The 16,000-nt window shown below is 57.6% G+C and overlaps 2 protein-coding genes and 1 non-coding gene across 5 annotated transcripts in view; 2 read left to right on the forward strand and 1 right to left on the reverse strand.

Annotated features, from left to right (window-relative positions):
* Positions 1 to 85: 85 nt before the first annotated feature.
* Pla2g4b (phospholipase A2 group IVB) lies at positions 86 to 10,465 on the forward strand. Of its 3 annotated transcripts, XM_074065728.1 has the most exons (21): positions 86 to 987; positions 1,566 to 1,693; positions 2,098 to 2,170; positions 2,434 to 2,570; positions 2,714 to 2,845; positions 3,179 to 3,219; positions 3,371 to 3,413; positions 3,688 to 3,742; positions 4,037 to 4,167; positions 4,512 to 4,595; positions 4,808 to 4,845; positions 5,480 to 5,615; positions 6,707 to 6,843; positions 7,049 to 7,271; positions 7,402 to 7,519; positions 7,810 to 7,947; positions 8,053 to 8,157; positions 8,289 to 8,468; positions 8,674 to 8,840; positions 9,317 to 9,503; positions 9,594 to 10,465. In XM_074065728.1, the coding sequence occupies exons 2-21, from the start codon at positions 1,580 to 1,582 to the stop codon at positions 9,812 to 9,814; spliced, it is 2,460 nt and encodes an 819-aa protein (XP_073921829.1). In that variant the 5' UTR covers positions 86 to 987; positions 1,566 to 1,579; the 3' UTR covers positions 9,815 to 10,465. The 3 variants fall into 3 exon arrangements, with proteins under 3 accessions (XP_073921829.1, XP_073921830.1, XP_073921831.1); XM_074065729.1 differs by lacking the exon at positions 1,566 to 1,693; XM_074065730.1 differs by lacking the exon at positions 9,317 to 9,503 and having other exon boundaries at positions 9,594 to 9,777.
* LOC141421006 (U6 spliceosomal RNA) lies at positions 4,356 to 4,457 on the forward strand. Its single transcript, XR_012445714.1, has one exon. It is a non-coding gene; the product is annotated as a U6 spliceosomal RNA (small nuclear RNA).
* The window catches only part of Sptbn5 (spectrin beta, non-erythrocytic 5), a 45,253-nt gene continuing 39,511 nt past the window's right edge, over positions 10,259 to 16,000 (reverse strand). Inside the window, exons 59-69 of the mRNA XM_074058837.1 lie at positions 15,607 to 15,801; positions 14,837 to 15,001; positions 14,371 to 14,588; positions 14,053 to 14,242; positions 13,719 to 13,895; positions 13,459 to 13,557; positions 12,365 to 12,426; positions 12,181 to 12,266; positions 11,301 to 11,364; positions 10,999 to 11,119; positions 10,259 to 10,399 (exon numbers count right to left, since the gene is read on the reverse strand). Coding sequence (XP_073914938.1) covers positions 10,385 to 10,399; positions 10,999 to 11,119; positions 11,301 to 11,364; positions 12,181 to 12,266; positions 12,365 to 12,426; positions 13,459 to 13,557; positions 13,719 to 13,895; positions 14,053 to 14,242; positions 14,371 to 14,588; positions 14,837 to 15,001; positions 15,607 to 15,801 — 1,392 coding nt within the window. The 3' untranslated portion in view covers positions 10,259 to 10,384. The remainder of the gene's footprint in view (positions 10,400 to 10,998; positions 11,120 to 11,300; positions 11,365 to 12,180; positions 12,267 to 12,364; positions 12,427 to 13,458; positions 13,558 to 13,718; positions 13,896 to 14,052; positions 14,243 to 14,370; positions 14,589 to 14,836; positions 15,002 to 15,606; positions 15,802 to 16,000) is intronic.

The following is a 16,000-nucleotide window of genomic DNA, read 5'->3' on the forward strand; positions in this document are numbered from 1 at the left end:
TAGAGGCTCAGGTAAAAAATTTCAGAATGACTCTGGGGGTGGGGGGTGTACCAGATCTAGACCTGAAGACCTGTCTGCTGACTTGTCTGCTGCAACCCCTCCCTGGGCTTCTTGTAACTGCCTGACTGGGACCTCATTGGCTTAGAGCCATTAACGCCATTCCTAGCTTTGCCCTAGCCTGGTGTGCTCTCCTCCCCTGGATCCAGGGCAGCTGGTGGGGTCTGGTACCCTGGGGTACCCCCATGTGTCCTGTGACAAGTTCAGACAGGAAGGGACAGAAGCCCTGCCCCTCCTGGGGCTGTTGCTCTGAGGAAGGAATTGGCCTTCACACTCAGCCTCCCTCCCCACCCATCTGAAGAGTAGGACGAGCTCCTGGCCCTGAGTACCAGCCCACAGGCCTCATCCCTGGTCACTTAGCTCCAAGGGCGGAGGCAGCTAGAAAGGGCTTTGAAGGGCTGTTTTATGTGACAGAGCCACTCCCCCACTGGGTTGTGATGGGGCCTAAGGTACTCATCTTAGATTGCTCAGGGCTTCAGTCAAGACTCGGCATTCCTGTCATACTGGCACTGGGAATTGTGAAAGACCCTGCCTACAACATGGCACTTGGCTCCTCTGTTCGCCGCTACTGTAAGGCCCACTCTGCTTTGCTTCTGCTCAGTACTTCACCACAAGCTCTCTAGGAGTCCCCTTCCCTACATCAGGACTTTCTGCAGCTGGGAAGGCTGCAGAGAGTGGGACTTCACAGCCCTGGGACTGACCCCACAAGGGTGTCTTTGACTCCAGCATAGGCTTGAGGTGCCTCATTTCCTGGGCAGGTGGTTGGTTCATCGGTGGGTGTGGGGCTTGGGTGGAGTGGAGGAGGTGTATGGGAGGGACCAAGAAGGAGCTTATGACCAGCTGGGACACCTTAGCTCTGGCTTAAAAGCCTACAGTCCTTGGTCCTGTAGCCATCATTGCTGCTCCTGAGGACTTGGCCTCATGGCTCTGGTAAGACCCCATAGGGCACTGGGTCCCCACTTTCAACCCAGCTGCCTATCCAAGACCTGGTTGTTGCTGCTTCTTAGTGAATCTGTGGGCTGCTCAAGTGTAGAGAGGAATGTTTGCCAGCCACAGGATCAGACAGTGAGCAGAAGCCAGGGAGAGGCAAGACCCTGGGGAATGGACCCTAGGCCCAGCTCCCAGGTTTGGAGCCTTGGGAACTCAGGCTCCCAGCTGCAGTCCGGGGACCTCAAAGAAAAATGGCTGTTCAATGCTGCTTCTGGTTTGGTTGCTGGGTGTTGGAGCCCCAGGGCTGCCACAGGTAGATGCACTTCCCCAGCTCTGCCCCTGACCCTGGGAGCTCCCTGAACTGGATCTGCCTGCACCCTTCCGGAGGCAGGGCTGAAGACCAAAAGGGGCCATTGGCACAGGTTTCCTCTGCTCTGCACACCAGCCATGTCTACATCCCAGGAGTGAGTGGGTTTGGAAGGAGGTCTCTGGAGACCATCATAGGACCTGGAGGTTGATGGTCTGTGGGTGGTCTGGGATGGGAGCTGCTGTCCCAACCATACAGGATCCATTTCCAGGATCGGATGGAGGTATGGGCAGCAGCTCACCCATGGTGCCCAAGGCCCTGGTGTGCTCCTCCCCCTCAACTGCTTACATTCCCTGCCACCTGGGGTATGCAGTGGGACTGTGGATGGAAAGACTAAAGGTAATGATACCCAGAAATAGAAACAGCTGCTGTGTGTGGGGGGTTGGGGGGGTGGCGTTACTTGGAGGTAGCCCATCTATGTTTCAATCCCAGTTAGGCTTCAGGCAGGTGGTTACTTCTCTGTGCCTCAGTTTCCTTATGGTGCTGATCATCATAATAGCACCCTGCACTGGGTTGTGTGATAAATGAGCAAATGAACCCTTGGTGTGGGCTAAGCACAGTCCTATGTAAGTGGGTAGGCAGCAGGATGGAGATAAATCTGTCAGGTCAGTATTGTCACGGGTGGAGGGTGTACCTGGGCCTGAGTGGGCCTGATCCTTTGGTATGTTATTAGGCCTTGCGGGATTGCCCTTTCAACTTTGGCCCCATTCGCCTGCAGCAAACCTGCCCCCTGCCCTTTACAGGCAAAGGTACATGGGACATGGCTGCTCACTGTGCGCGTTCTGCAGGCCCATGGGCTGCCCTCCAAAGACCTAGGTGTGTACACTGTTGCCCTGGCTCTGCGCTGGGCCCAGGGAGAAGGACAGGGTTGGGAGCTGGATTCAGAGTGGGAGGGAACAGGAGGAGGGCAGGGCTGGCAGGTTTCTGGATGAGGTTGTTAGGAGGAGGTTCTGGGTGGATTGTGGCAGTGGGGCCCAACCCCAGTGGACACAGGTCTCAGGTGATAGAAGGAAGTGAATTCTGGGTGGCTGGGCTGGGAAGGGCTCTGAGCCATCACTGGATATTTGTCCTCCTTGCAGTGACCCCTTCTGACTGCTATGTGACTCTGTGGCTGCCCACAGCCTCCAGCCACAGGCTGCAGACACGCACAGTCAAGAACAGCAGAAACCCGGTCTGGAATCAGAGCTTTCACTTCCGAATTCACAGCCAGCTCAAGGTGTCCAGGCGTTAAACCCAGCCCTGCTTTCTGTCCCCATCCACCCACTGACACCTGTCTTCTCCCAACCCCTCGTTCTCTGCCCTGCTTATCTTCCCATCCTTCCTTCCTGCAGCCGCTGTCTCACTCTGCTCCCTTTCCAGAATATCATGGAACTGAAAGTCTTTGACCAGGACCTGTTGACCCAAGATGACCCTGTGTTATCAGTGCTGTTTGACGTGGGGACCCTGCAAACTGGAGAGTCCCAGCACCAGAGTTTCTCACTGAACTCTCAGGCAAGACTGCTCAGGACAATGAGGGCTCTCTGACCTGGAACAGAAGGTGCTTTGGAGGGTAGCTGGGACCCACCCTTCCCCAGTGAGTGGCCCGAGCATCCCAGAAGCATCTGCCAGCTAGGAGGCACTTTTCACCGAAGACCAGTCCTGTCTCCAGCCTTCTTTCTTGGCTTCTGAGCCAAGGGACAGCTTTCTTGGAGCAACCTGAAGAGAGACAGTGGCCCTTCCCAATCACTGTGACCTCAGCAGCTCCTGCTGGTACTGGGTTGGAGTCTACATGCACACAAACACACAGGCTCCTCCTGACTTTTCCTAACTTGTTTCTCCCTCTAGGAGGAGATGCGGCTGGAAGTTGAGTTTCGGCTGCAGAGTCTGTGAGTCAGGTGTCCCAGGTGGGAGTGGAGCACTTCCTTCTGGGAAGGCATTGCCAGCCACCAACGCTGGCATCCTTCCTGTTGGAGGAGGAGAGCTGGGCCCTGGGGAAAGCCTAGACTCTTGTCAAAGGTCACTGGGGGCTCTTTCTAGGACAGACCGTGCAGAGGAGCTTATCAGCAATGACATCCTGGTGGTGAGTGAGGAACAGTGCCCTGGGGTGGCTGGTGAGTCCCCGAGGAGCTCCTCGTGTGCCATCTTCTTGCTCTGCTTCCCAGGCCTGAAGCCTGGGCTCCTGCTGCTTGGGTTGGGATAAGCAGAGTTTGGGACTCTTAGGGAGTAAACCACCAGCAAATGATCGGTGACTAAGGACCGAGGTGACAAAATGTTGAGCAGGAACCAGGATGCTGGGAGGGTGGGGTTCCTGAAAAGGCAATGCTCATGTCTGAAGGACTCTCTTGACCCTTCAGGCCCGGGAGCTTTCTTGCTTGCATGTTCAGCTGGAAAAGATGGGGCCTCAGAAGGGTGAGTCCTTGATCTGTTATGACAGCCCTTTGTCCTCATTCCTTATGTTTCTCCTTTCTAAGGAAACCCTGGAGGAGACCTTGCCTTCACTTCTCTAAGGCAGGAGTAAGGGTGGGGAGACTCCCCAGGACCCAAGCTGCTTCTTTTAGTCTTTAGTCGGGGAGGTGTGGACTCCATCTCCCAGCCTGGGCCAGCTCTGTCGAAGGGGACAGGGAGGAGCCCTCTAGGTACTGTGAGGGACTCCATGGGCAGAGAGCCCACCCCCACCCTCTCTACTGTGGTTCTTATTTCCAGGGTCAGAGGGCAGAGTTCGGCTTGTGGTTCCCGGGGCCTGTGAGAGTCCGCAGGAGGCCTCTGTGGGCACTGGCTCTTTCCGCTTCCACTGCCTGGCCTGCTGGGAGCAGGAGCTGAGTATCTATCTGCAGGTAGTGCACCTCGCTCCCGGGAGCCATCTCTCCCCCAAACTTCTACCCTTCTTCCCCCAGAACCTTGTCTCGGCTTACTCCTGGGCCCAGTGCGTGTAGACAATGTTGGCCTCTTGTCCCCCTCCCTACTGATTCTCTGTTGGTTCCAGGGAAGTTGGTGGGATCCTCACGAAGAGAGTAAGGGTGGTGCTTGCTTTGGTAGCACTCACTAAAATTGGAACAATACAGACAAGATTAGCACAGTCCCTGCACAAGGATGACATACAAATCGTGAAGCGTTCCATATTTTCTTAAGAAAAGAAAGGTGAAGACTCTTGTGTATCCTCCCTTCACTCCCCCTGCAGGGTGACCCCCAGGAGCAACTGAAGGTGCCACTGCAGGCCCTGCCCTCAGGCCAGTTGGTGAGACTCGTCTTCCCCACGTCCCAGGTACTGGTCACCTAGTGGAGGAGAGCTGAATGCACATACAGGGCCTCGAAGAGGGCAGCCTGCTTCAGCTGATTCTGTCCTCAGGCCACATGCTGGACAGTGCTGAGGCCGGGCTCTGAGTGGCCCCTGTGAAGGTGGTTGGGGATACACTGGGGCTGGGTGAGAGGAGTAGTTAGGTAGTGGCCAGTGACCAGTGCTCTTGGGGTTTCCAGGAGCCGCTGATGAGAGTGGAACTGAAGAAGGAAGAAGGGTGAGTGGCCTGGTGGAGCATGGGAAAGCCACAGGAAAGCAGCCAGGCACGAGCTGCTGCCTGAAGGTCGGGCATCTGGCCTGGAGGGATGGGGGCAAGGGGCAGCTCATTGCATACTAAGATGGAGAGGTGAGTGGTGCCAGGGTTTGGAGCAGAGAGGGCAAGGAAGCGGGATGGGGGGAGTGGTGCTCCTTTGGGTGGAAGCTGTTGTGGGTGGGCCCTGAGTGACCCTCCTGAGAGGGATTGTCCATCAGCCCTCCCAGTGTTGGGAGTGTGGCTTTGTGTCAGCAGAGGTGGGGGCATTGGACCTTCTCTCCTGCCCTTTCTGTCATCATTCTTGGAGTTGTGTGGGCAAGGGAGGGAAGGCAAGACTTGGGGATGGGGTCAGCAGAGTCAAGTCGCTGCACTGGGGGTCTGGGTGCCTCTCCAGTCCCCATGTTGTCAGGCCTGCGAGTCTGCTTTACTGAGGTCCAATACCTATGTCCCTGTGTGGGTCTGGGCTCACTCTCTCCCCTTCACACTTCAGAGTCTGCACAGGCCAGTGGTGGTGAGGGTCGTGGCTTGGCAATCAGACCCAGCTTCCCATTCAGTGGTGGGGCTGAGAGCTGCTTTGGGGTCTCTTCCTTCTCCCCAGACAGAGGGACCTTGCTGTGCGGCTGGGCTGTGGGCCCTGCCCTGAGGAACAGGCCTTCCTGAGCAAGAGAAAGCAGGTGGTGGCCAAGGCCCTGAAGCAGGCCCTGCAGCTGGAAGGAGACCTGCGTGAGGACGAGGTCTGGGGGCTGGGCAGGACTGGGTGGGGTTGTTTTGTAGCAGTCCAGAGCTGGCCAACCCCGGCTTGGAGCTGTCTCCTTCATGCCTGCCCTGCTCTGCTTCCTCTCACTTTATGTTGTCAGGGGCTTCATACAGAGCTGTTTGAAGACAAGAATTTGCCCATAGGATGACTTTCCTTCTCAGTTTCTTGGCCTTCCGCCTGGCCCAGATTTTGAGACTGGGCTGGGTGCTGAGGAGTGAGGCAGACATGGTGGGGTGAGGACAGACTGGGTCCTCTCCTAGAGGAATAACTTCTAGCAAGCAGGACAAAAGGTTATTTGGGAGACTTTTGAGTTGGACTGAGGCCTCCAGAAAGTGGGTTCAGGCACCCTAGGGTGGGGGATGGGGTGGGGAAGGAGGCTTGGCACTCATTGGGTCATTTTCTAGTCCTTGGAGGCCTTTTTTTTGGCAGCACTGGAGTTTGAACTCTGGTCTTCACACTTGCTAGGCGGGTGCTCTGCCACTTAAGCCATGCCTCCAGCCCTTTTTTGTTTGAGTTATTTTTCATCTCACATTTTCTCCCAGGGCCAGCCTCGGACCACCATCCTTATACCTAGGTCCCCGTAGCTGGGATTACAAGCATATCCCACCACGCCTGGTTTATTAGTTATAGAGATGTGGGAGGGGGGGGAGTCTCACTAATTTTTTTGCCTGGCCTGGCCTCAAACCATGATCCTTCTGATCTGTCTCATAAATGATTATAGGCATGCACTGTCACACCTGACCCTCTGGTCACATTTCTTTATTTTGGTGTTACTGGGGTTTGAACTCAGGGCTTACTAGGCACACACTCTACCACTTGAGCCACTCCGCCCTTTTATTTTTTTTAATGTATTTGGGTATTTTCAAGGTCGGCTCTCGTGAACTGTTTGCCTGGGCTGGCTTTGAACTGCAGTCCTTCTGATCTCTGCCTCTGAGTAGCTAGGATAACAGGTGTGAGCCACTGGCACCCGGCTCTCTGATCACATCTTGGCCGGTCACCTCTTCTTCCTGGAGGGGTGGCTTTTTCCATCTGTCAGGCCTCTCTGAGCCCAGCTGTCTTTTCTTCCAGGTCCCAGTAGTAGCTGTTATGGCCACTGGCGGTGGGATCCGGGCAATGACTTCCTTATATGGGCACCTGGCAGGCCTGCGGGAACTGGGCCTCTTGGACTGCATCTCGTATATCACGGGGGCCTCAGGCTCCACCTGGTGAGCTGGTCGAGTGCTGGAGCCTACGGGTGGCTGGTTGGGCATGGGAGGGAGGGCTGGTGGTAAGGCTGGGCAAGCACACTAGGAAGAAGTGTGCTTCCTGGGAGCCTGGAAGGTCCTGCCTGCTTGTTAACATAGAAGAAAAAGCCTAGGACTTGTGCAGTCCTTAAGAGACAGCATTTCCTCCACCCCTCGCTTTTCCCAGGGCCTTGGCTAACCTGTACGAGGACCCAGACTGGTCTCAGAAGGACCTGGTGGGGCCCACGGAGTTGCTGAAGACCCAGGTGACAAAGAGCAAGCTGGGTGCACTGGCCCCCAGTCAGCTGCACCGGTACCGGCAGGAGCTGGCTGAGCGCACCCGCCTGGGCCACCCACCCTGCTTCACCAACCTGTGGGCTCTCATCAATGAGGCACTGCTGCACGATGAGGTGTGGGAGGGGTAGACCCTGGGGGCGGGGAGGAGCAGGGAGCAAGGGCAGGTGTGGAAATGAGGTCTGTCCTCCGGTGACTCTAGGCACCAGGAAGCCATAGTTTACATTCCTGTCTTCTTTCTTCCAGCCCCATGACCACAAACTCTCAGATCAACGGGAGGCCCTGAGTCGTGGCCAGAACCCTCTGCCCATCTACTGTGCCCTCAACACCAAGGCACAGAGTCTGAGCACCTTTGAATTTGGTGGTGAGTGGCCCCAGAGCTGAGATTGTGCTCTTGTGGGTGGTAGGGCAAGGTTTAAACCAAGCCTGCGTGTGGGAGGTAGGCCTCACCCCCCTCTCTCCTGGGCTAGGTCCTAGAGACAGTCTTCCTTCCAGGGCCCCTCAAGTGTTTGGGCTGGGGACAGGGGCCTTATTAGGTTTTGTGCTTAAAGTCACAGTGACAAGCCTGGTCCCCAGGCTGCCCTAAAGTGAAGCCCATGTGGGTGTGTGAGGTCCCCAGGTCCCACAGCCAAAGTGTGTGGTCTCCCCCCCCAGAGTGGTGCGAGTTCTCCCCCTACGAGGTAGGCTTTCCCAAGTATGGGGCCTTCATCCCTTCTGAGCTCTTCGGATCTGAGTTCTTCATGGGGCGACTGGTGAAGCAGCTCCCCGAATCCCGCATCTGCTTCTTGGAAGGTGAGGGTGTCTAGAAGGCTGGAGAATGGGGGGAGTTTCCTGGTTCAGGATGGACCAGGTTATGATGGCAGCTGGGGACTCTTCCTTCACTTCACTCTCTCTCAGGAATCTGGAGCAATCTGTATGCGGCCAGCCTCCAAGACAGCTTGTACTGGGCTTCAGAGCCCAGCCAATTCTGGGACCGCTGGGCCCAGAATCGGGCCAGCCTAGGTAGGTGCTTGGGCTCCTTCAGTTAGGAGTGGCTTTGGGGCGCAGTGGAGGTGGCTCTCATCAGTTCCCTCTCCAGGGTCCCCATATCCTGACAGACACCCCATTCCCCACCCTCTCCCCAACCTGTGCAGACAAGGAGCAGGTTCCCCAGCTGAAGATGGAAGAGCCGCCCACAACTGCTGGCAGAATCGCTGAGTTTTTCACTGACCTCCTGACCAGGCGCCCACTTGCCCAAGCCACCCACAATTTCCTGCGTGGCCTCCATTTCCACCAGGACTATTTCCAGCATCCTCACTTCTCAGCCTGGAAAGGTACTGGGGTCCTCTGCCCTGGTCCCAGCTCTCCAGTGTCCTGTGGTGGCCTGAGCCTTGGGGCTCTGGGTGCACACAACCCACTGCCCATGGCCCTTCTCTTGGCACCACACCCTTTGAGCCCAGTGACCTGGAGAGCAGGGGCTGGGAAAAGCCTGGGGCCCTTGGTGACAGTTGCTGATTCTCCCACCCCACCCCTTTGCAGCTACCAAACTGGATGGGCTCCCCAACCAGCTGACACCCATGGAACCCCATCTTTGCCTGCTGGATGTTGGCTACCTCATCAACACTAGCTGTCCTCCCCTCCTGCAGCCCACCCGAGATGTGGACCTCATCCTGTCCCTGGACTACAACCTCCACGGAGCCTTCCAGGTGGGGAGGGGCAGGCAGGACCTAATGCTTGGGCAGGCATTAGGTAGCCCCTGGCGGGATTTGCTTTGGGGTTCATTACCTGGTTCAGCTTTCCTTAGGAGGTAGGACAGTGCCACTATGCACTAATTCTGTTAGCCCCCCCTCCCCTGGGGAACTTAGTCCGCTCGGATGCTGGGACCGCTGGTGGTGATTTTGCCTATTTTGTACGGGGGGGCGGTGAGGGGTTCCTCTGCTCTACCTGAACCCCTGGAAGATCCTGGCCTGAGGACCCACTTGCTGTGAATTGTTGTGGCTCTCAGTGCAGTGGAGCCCAGAGGAGTGTCAGCTTCCCAGCCCTTTTCAGTCCGCAAGCCTGTGCTGGGTCCACTAGGCTTTGACTTGACCTTCAAGCAGCAGATCCTGTTCATTCAACCCCTTGGCGCACAGCAGGGGCACCCTGGCCTGTCTCTCTGATGCCCCCTCTGCCCGCCCTGCAGCAGCTGCAGCTCTTAGGCCGGTTCTGCCAGGAGCAGGGGATTCCATTCCCCTCCATCTCTCCCAGTGCTGAGGAGCAGCACCAGCCTCGGGAGTGCCACATCTTCTGCGACCCTGCCCAGCCCCAAGCCCCTGCCGTGCTGCACTTCCCTCTGGTCAATGACTCCTTCCGGGAGCACTCGGCACCTGGTGGGTCCCAGCCACTGCTCTGGCCTTCTTCCCTCTCCTCAGATGTTCCCAGGCCCTTGCCTTGCTACCCAGACTGCTGTCTCTCCACAGGGGTACCACGGACACCCGAGGAGAAGGCAGCTGGGGAGGTGAACCTGTCTTCTTCTGACTCCCCCTACCACTACACAAAGGTGACCTATAGCCAGGAGGACGTGGACAAGCTGCTTTGCCTGACACATTACAACATCTGCAATAACCAGGAGCAGCTGCTGCAGGCCCTGCGCCAGGCCGTGCAGCGGCGGAGGCACCACAAGCAACACACGCCCCAGTGACGGCCGCTGCCTGAGGCCCCCCTGGCAGGACTCTCACCAAGTACTGCAGAACCTTTGGGGACTCTGAGGCCCAGGACCATCCAGAGGTGGCACTGGAGCCACGAGCATCCCTGTCATAGAGGCCTGGCTCACAGCTGGAGCTTGGCCAGGGTCTCCGTGGCACGGAAGGAGTTGCGGCTCAGAGGCGGGGATAAAGTGGTGATCTGTGAAGTGACAAAGTGCTCCATTACCGAGATTCTTACAAACGGGAGGTGTGGTCTCAGATTATTTTGTTCTTCCAAGCTCTTGACCAGGACTGGTTTAAAAAGCAAAACAGTACATCTGCCTAAGTGTCCGTCAGTGTGGGCTCTTAAAGAGGAGAGTGGCTGCCCTGGCCAGGGGAGCAGACTCATGGACTGTCCTCCTCACCCAGGCAGCAGCCTCAGGGTGAGGCCGTGACTCAGTTAAAGAGCTGAGCCACAGAAACTTCAGCACATCACTGTCTATTCCAGAAGCTGGTCCTTTGGGCTCATAGCTGAGTAGCAGCTGTGTCTTCCGCTGTAGCCCTGAGGTTTGGTGATGTCTTGGGGCTCACCACTTCAAGGCCTGTTGGGAGAACAGAATAAATTGAAGGCCTGGGACGTGCCATCTGCTCCCAGTGTGGGAGATAAATGGGAGGTAACTCCCTTGATTTAGCTTGCGACATCTGTCAGCCTGGTCCTCTCGAAGTCACTGTGTCTAGGAGAATGCCTGTCCCTCATCAGTTTGGAACCTGTGGGCCCTGCAGGAGTGGATGACCAGGTCAGAGACTGGTCACCACATCATGGCTGTGTGGTTGTGACATCTAGGCTCATGTACCACCTCTCCTGGTGAGCCCACTGGCTTGAGGTGGCTGAGCAGCCAACTGACATTACATCTGCAAGAGCCGTGTGTCCACACTTTACCCTCCCCTGTTCTCCCAGCCTGGGTGTCATGGCACTCAGTGATACCTGGGCCCTGTCTGACCCTGGCAGTGGGGACAGAGAAGCAGGACAGGATGAAGACAGCCAAGAGGAGGTTCATAAGCCAGGGCAGAGGCTGGCTTCCTGCACACAAATGCTCCATCTTGGAAGATACACAGGTAGGCCAGAAAAGGAAGAGCATTGTGTACCCCAGGCAAGCAAATCCAGGCGAGCTTTCCAGAAGGGGGCAGGGGACCCTCTTACCTCTGGACCGGCTGGACCAGAAAAGGCTTGGTGCAGCTTCCTGCCCAGGAAGGTCTCCCCTGGTGTGGAGGCTGAGGCAGGCAGGGTGGAATGAGCCCCTGGGAGGGGAGCACCCTCGAGTCTGTGGGGAAAGGGAGCCTTGTGATCCAGGCCCTGCTGTCACAGTTGAGAGTGAGTTGGGGGTGAGGGTTTCCTATTGCCCTGAGTAGCTAAACGTCTCCAACCCTACACTCCAGCATGGTAGGTCTCTATCAGTCATGAAAGCTTAGGACTCCCCAGCCTGCCCCGACCCGGTGTCCTACCTAGGCAGAGCAGTCAGTGTCTCAGCCGGGAGCCTGGCTTTGGGTTCTGGGCTCAGGTTCTGGGCTATAGAGCAAGGGAAGAATGGTGGTTAGTCCTAAGCCAGGCCCAGAGTCATCCCAGGAGCCTCCTCTCTATGTTCCTTCCACCTCTGGAGGCTCTGTGGGGACAGGCTGCATCTGGCCTTTGCTTGCTACTGTGCACAGGCAAGCAGATTCCCCTGGGCACTCCTACCTCCTCGTGACTCAATGAGCTAGGGAGGCTCTGCCTGGAGGAGGGGAGACCTGGAGCAACTCAGTTTCCCCTTGAGATTCTGGAAAGAGTTACAGAGCAGAGCCCAGAGGAAATAAAGACACTATGAAGAACAGTGTCAGAACGTCCCCTAAACACTCTGCACAGCCTTGTCAGGCACACAAGGGATCAGAAATGGTCTGAGGGGTTTTCTACACGTCCCTTCTCCACAAGTCATGTCGGAGAGAGAGAGTATTTTCAGTTGTCTGAGAATTCGATCAGGATCGGATAAAGCAGAGCCGGAAAGTCCTTGAAGGATGCTGGTGGGAGGTCTCAGAATAGCAGACACCAAAAGGGGTAAAACAGGAAAGTCCTTGAAGGATGCTGGTGGGAGGTCTCAGAATAGCAGACACCAAAAGGGGTAAAACAGGACTAGAAGGCAGCTGGGGGTCAAGACTAACTCCACCTCTGCAGCTCATTAGCTGTGTCACCTTAGGCAAGTTGCTTAACCTCTCTGAGCCTAAACTTCTTTGAGGAAAGACCCACTTCTCAAGGGTTGGAGGTACTAGATGTGCATAAAATACTGGGAGTCTGGGGCCCAGGGAATCAACACTCCAGCCTGGCCACCCCCATCCTTCCCCTGGAGCCCACCTGCCGTGCCGCCCAGGGTACGCTGCCAGCTCTCAGCCTGTGCTTCAGCGGGTGCTGCAGACGGGATCTCTGCCTCGCCGCTCAGCCTGGCACTCAAACAGCCACAGGTCAGCTGTCCCCACCCCACCAGGAAGCCCTGCCTCCTGCCCCCCCAGCTACAGGGTTGCTGGGCCTATGATCTCACCTTAGGGATAAAATGCACCTTCTGCCGTGGACGTCCTCAAGGGGGGACATGGAAGCCACCTTCTGGGGAAGGGTGACATGGAGGGGTCACAATGGGCACTCCTCCTGGCCTCTATTCCCTGAGCCTTGTCTCCAGCTCTCTAAAGTCTCTCTCAGCCCCATGGCATCTGGTACTTCTGCTGCCGTCTTTGGATCTGAGGACAGGCTCAGAGCACTGCCCAAGGTCCCGTGGCAGCTGTCCCAGGAGCTGGCACTGGGCTGTGGACAGCAAGGGGTCTGCCTTCATCCACAGTGCTGGGCCAGGTGTCCCCTGTGAGCCCAGGGACTCCGCAGCTGCTGCACTTAACCTGCTGCCACCTGGGCGGGAGGCACCAAAGTTCCAGAGACCCCTTCCTGGCGCTGGCCCCCTTTGCCTCCTGAAAATGCATGATGGGACTTGGATGTCAGCCCCCCTGGAAGGGAGGCCCTCACCTCTTCCTTCCTAACGACCCCCAGCTCCTATGCCCAGCTCTCCATTCCAGGGCCTCTGCTGCTGTCCACAGGGTGTGGGCCCCTGTGGCCTGGCCACATGCTCCAGGGGGACATTGGTGGTGAGGGGTGCACATGGTTCAATAGGGACGGACGCCTGGCTTCAGGTCCCTCACGTCAGCCAATTGTGTTCCTAGCCCCTAGTGTTCAGGAGCCTCCATGGGGAGGCTGTTGCACCTGCGGCTTCTCTTCTGACTTGGGAGAGGAGGTGAGGTGAGGGGAGGGGAGGCAGCCAGGAGCAGCCCAGCATAGCCTTGGGTCCTGTCCAGTTCCCACCCACACCAGGGAGTGCCCCTTTTTTGTGTCCATCTGAATCGCAGAGGAGACGAGTCTGTGTCAGCTGTGGAGACCTCCCTCCCAGGCCTGGCCACAGAGGTGTCCTAGCCACTGGGATACTGGGATGGCAGAGAAGAGGATTCCTGAAGGAGACCTTGAGGGAAGTTTGGGGAGGGCTCACTGCCCTGGGGAGTCACTGGCCAGCAGGCCAAGGGAGGGCCTGTGCACACTCGCCAGCTTTCAGGCCCCCTCTCTGGGTAGACCCAGTCTGCTCCAGCCTGTGCCCCACACCTCTGTTGTCCTCTGCAGCTGGGCAAACTTCTCCTCTTGGGCTGTCAGCAGCTTGTCCAGGTCCTTGTGTCTCTGTAGCTCCACGTGCCACTTCGAATGCTGGGGAGAAGCAAGTCAAGGTGAAACCCAGCTCCTGAAGGCGCCTGGCCCTCTCTCCCCCTCTACACACAGCCTGTGGGCCAGGGACTGGAGAGTAGCAGGGTCTGCCCTGGGCCCTGGCTGCCAGATGACAGCCAGCTCTAGGCAGAGCCTTCACTTACCCCGCAGCTGGGCTCCAGCAGAAGGCCCTCCCGAGAGGCCAGCCAGGCTTCTGCCTGCTCCAGCCCCTGCTGCAGCTTCTGCAGGCTCCAGCTCTCCTCGAGGCATTGTTGGCGCTGGGTCCACGCTGCCTGTAGCCCCTGCAGCTGCCCTTCCAGGTCCTGCAGATGCTCTGCCACCTGGTGGGAGGGACTGCTGCTGGTTATAGCTGCCACCCCAGACAGGGCTGGCAGGAGAGGCAAGCAGAGGGAGGGGAAGGCTGAGCGACCTGGCCTCTCTCCACCCCTCACCCAGCCTCTCTGATATACTGGGGTTCTGAGGCCTCTGTGCTCGCACCTCCAGGGACATGAGGTGGCTGTTGTCCACCAGCTGCTGTCCTTGCTGCCGCATGAGCTGGGCTTTAAGGCAGTGCTCCTGGATTTCGCGCCCCAGTTCCTTATGCTGCTCCAGGAGCTGCTCGGTCTCTACCATGTCCCCAGCCAGCTCCTCTGAGGACAACAGTGCCTGTCTGTCCTGAGCCCATGCTCTGAGAGGCAGGGAAAGGAAGCCACTATCAGGGCAGGCAGAGAAGAGGAAGTCCTTCCTTCCAGGAAACCAGGATAACCCCTGTCCCTCAGAGCAGAGCTGAGCTAACTGAGGCAGGCCACTACCTACAGCAGCTCACGACAGTGCTTGAGGAAGGCGTGGCTCTGGGCAGCCTGCACCAGCTGCTGGCCCCGCTCTTGGGTCTTCGCCTCCAAGGTGGCCCAGGCCTCCTGCACCTTGGCCAGCTGCTCAGCCAGGTCTTCTCGAGCTGCAGGGTGCCTCTGACTGAGTCGGCAGGCCTCTATCTGTGTCCATGTCACCTCCTTTTCAATAGCTGCCAGTTCCCTCTGTGACCAGAACACAGGTCTGTCTTCACACCGACCCAGCATGCTCCCCACTCAGCAAGTAGCCCAGGCCTCTCTGAGGAGGCTCCTCTACTCTGCTGCACAGCCTGGGCCACATCCCAGGGCCAGAGGGGAGGTGGCCCAGGAGCAGTCCCTGTGAGGATGGTTCTGACTGGTTGCCTCTGGGGAGGGGTCCTTCTTTGGTGTCTGGAGTGGGTTTCAGTCAGGCAGGCCCAGGGCGAGGCCCTCACCTGCAGGCGCTTATGCTGCTGCTGCTCCTGCTGCAAGGGTGATGTGGACAAGAGGCTGTGTCCTCTGAGCGCTGCCTCCAGCAGGGCACTTTTCTCCTGCATCCAGCGCTGGAGCTCCAATGCCACCTGTTCAAAGCCTCGGACCTCATGGGCTGCAGCCAAGCTCTGGGAAAGGAGGGAGGGTCTATTGGGGCCGAGTTCTGCTCCCTGGGCTCTGTTCTCCCTAAAAAAGGCCTCCTAGGCCAGCTCCCGTGAACAAGGACTATGGGCCTTGGTGATTCATTCACCACCACGCCTGTGTACAGAGAATGTCCCACTGTGGGTGCGGGGTCTGACTGTCAGGAACTTGGGGAGCTGGGCTGCTCTGACAAAGACAAGAGCGAAAGTCCTGGAAGAAAGCTGAAGTTTTACTTGGCTACAAACCAATGCTTAGAGCATTCAGAGCAGAGGAGGGCGGGGTGAAGGGATGGAGAAGCCAGAGCTAGTGAGCGCCACACCCAGTTAAATGTGACACCAACGGGTGAGTCCCATCAGAACAGAGATGCACTTGGGTGGGCTCTGAGGGCTCGAAGCTGGCCAGGCAGGCTTCCCCTTTGCACAAGGTGTGAACCAGACTAGGAGGCGGCCGACTGAAGGCGGGCACAGGTGGGAGACTGAGGCTCCCATCGTCTTGCTTCTGAGTTAGAGGTAGCCACAGGGCTGATGGGTAGCAAGCATGGCTTCCCCTGCCTCTTGGCTGCAGTGGCCTAGCCTGGCCCTCAGGCACCTACCTCTGTGCGGGCTTTGATTGCCTTGTCCAGCCTCTCCCAAGTGGCCTGGATGCGGCTCTTCTGGGCTTGAATCTGAGGAGAGCACCTGGGTGCTCCCCGTTCCAGGGAGTCCGCCAGCTCCCGCAGGGCCTGCACCTTGACCTGCCCCAGGCTCCAGGCTTCCTGGCTGAAAATTTTGAACTTCTCTTCCAGCACCTGCAAAGATGTAGAGCCAGGGATGCTGAAGCTTCTTCTGGCAGCCTGAGAAGTTCACAAAGGGCTTGCAGGATCCAATGGCTCCAGCATCCCTCAGCCCTGGTTCTAGATCCTTTTAGAACCATCCCCACAGCTTCCCTGCTGCTCACCCTACAGCATCCCTTTATCTCCGTCCTCCCCCACAAGAAAGCCCCTGCCC

This window comes from Castor canadensis, chromosome 2 (assembly GCF_047511655.1).
Source record: "Castor canadensis chromosome 2, mCasCan1.hap1v2, whole genome shotgun sequence".
Taxonomy (NCBI): domain Eukaryota; kingdom Metazoa; phylum Chordata; class Mammalia; order Rodentia; family Castoridae; genus Castor; species Castor canadensis.

Excerpts from the sequence above, each read along its gene's own strand:
- Pla2g4b (XM_074065728.1), top strand. The coding sequence starts at position 1,580 with ATGGGCAGCAGCTCACCCATGGTGCCCAAGGCCCTGGTGTGCTCCTCC. Across the intron at positions 3,414-3,687 it reads TCAGCAATGACATCCTGGTG|GCCCGGGAGCTTTCTTGCTT; the intron begins GTGAGTGAGGAA and ends TTGACCCTTCAG. Across the intron at positions 4,846-5,479 it reads GAACTGAAGAAGGAAGAAGG|ACAGAGGGACCTTGCTGTGC; the intron begins GTGAGTGGCCTG and ends CCTTCTCCCCAG.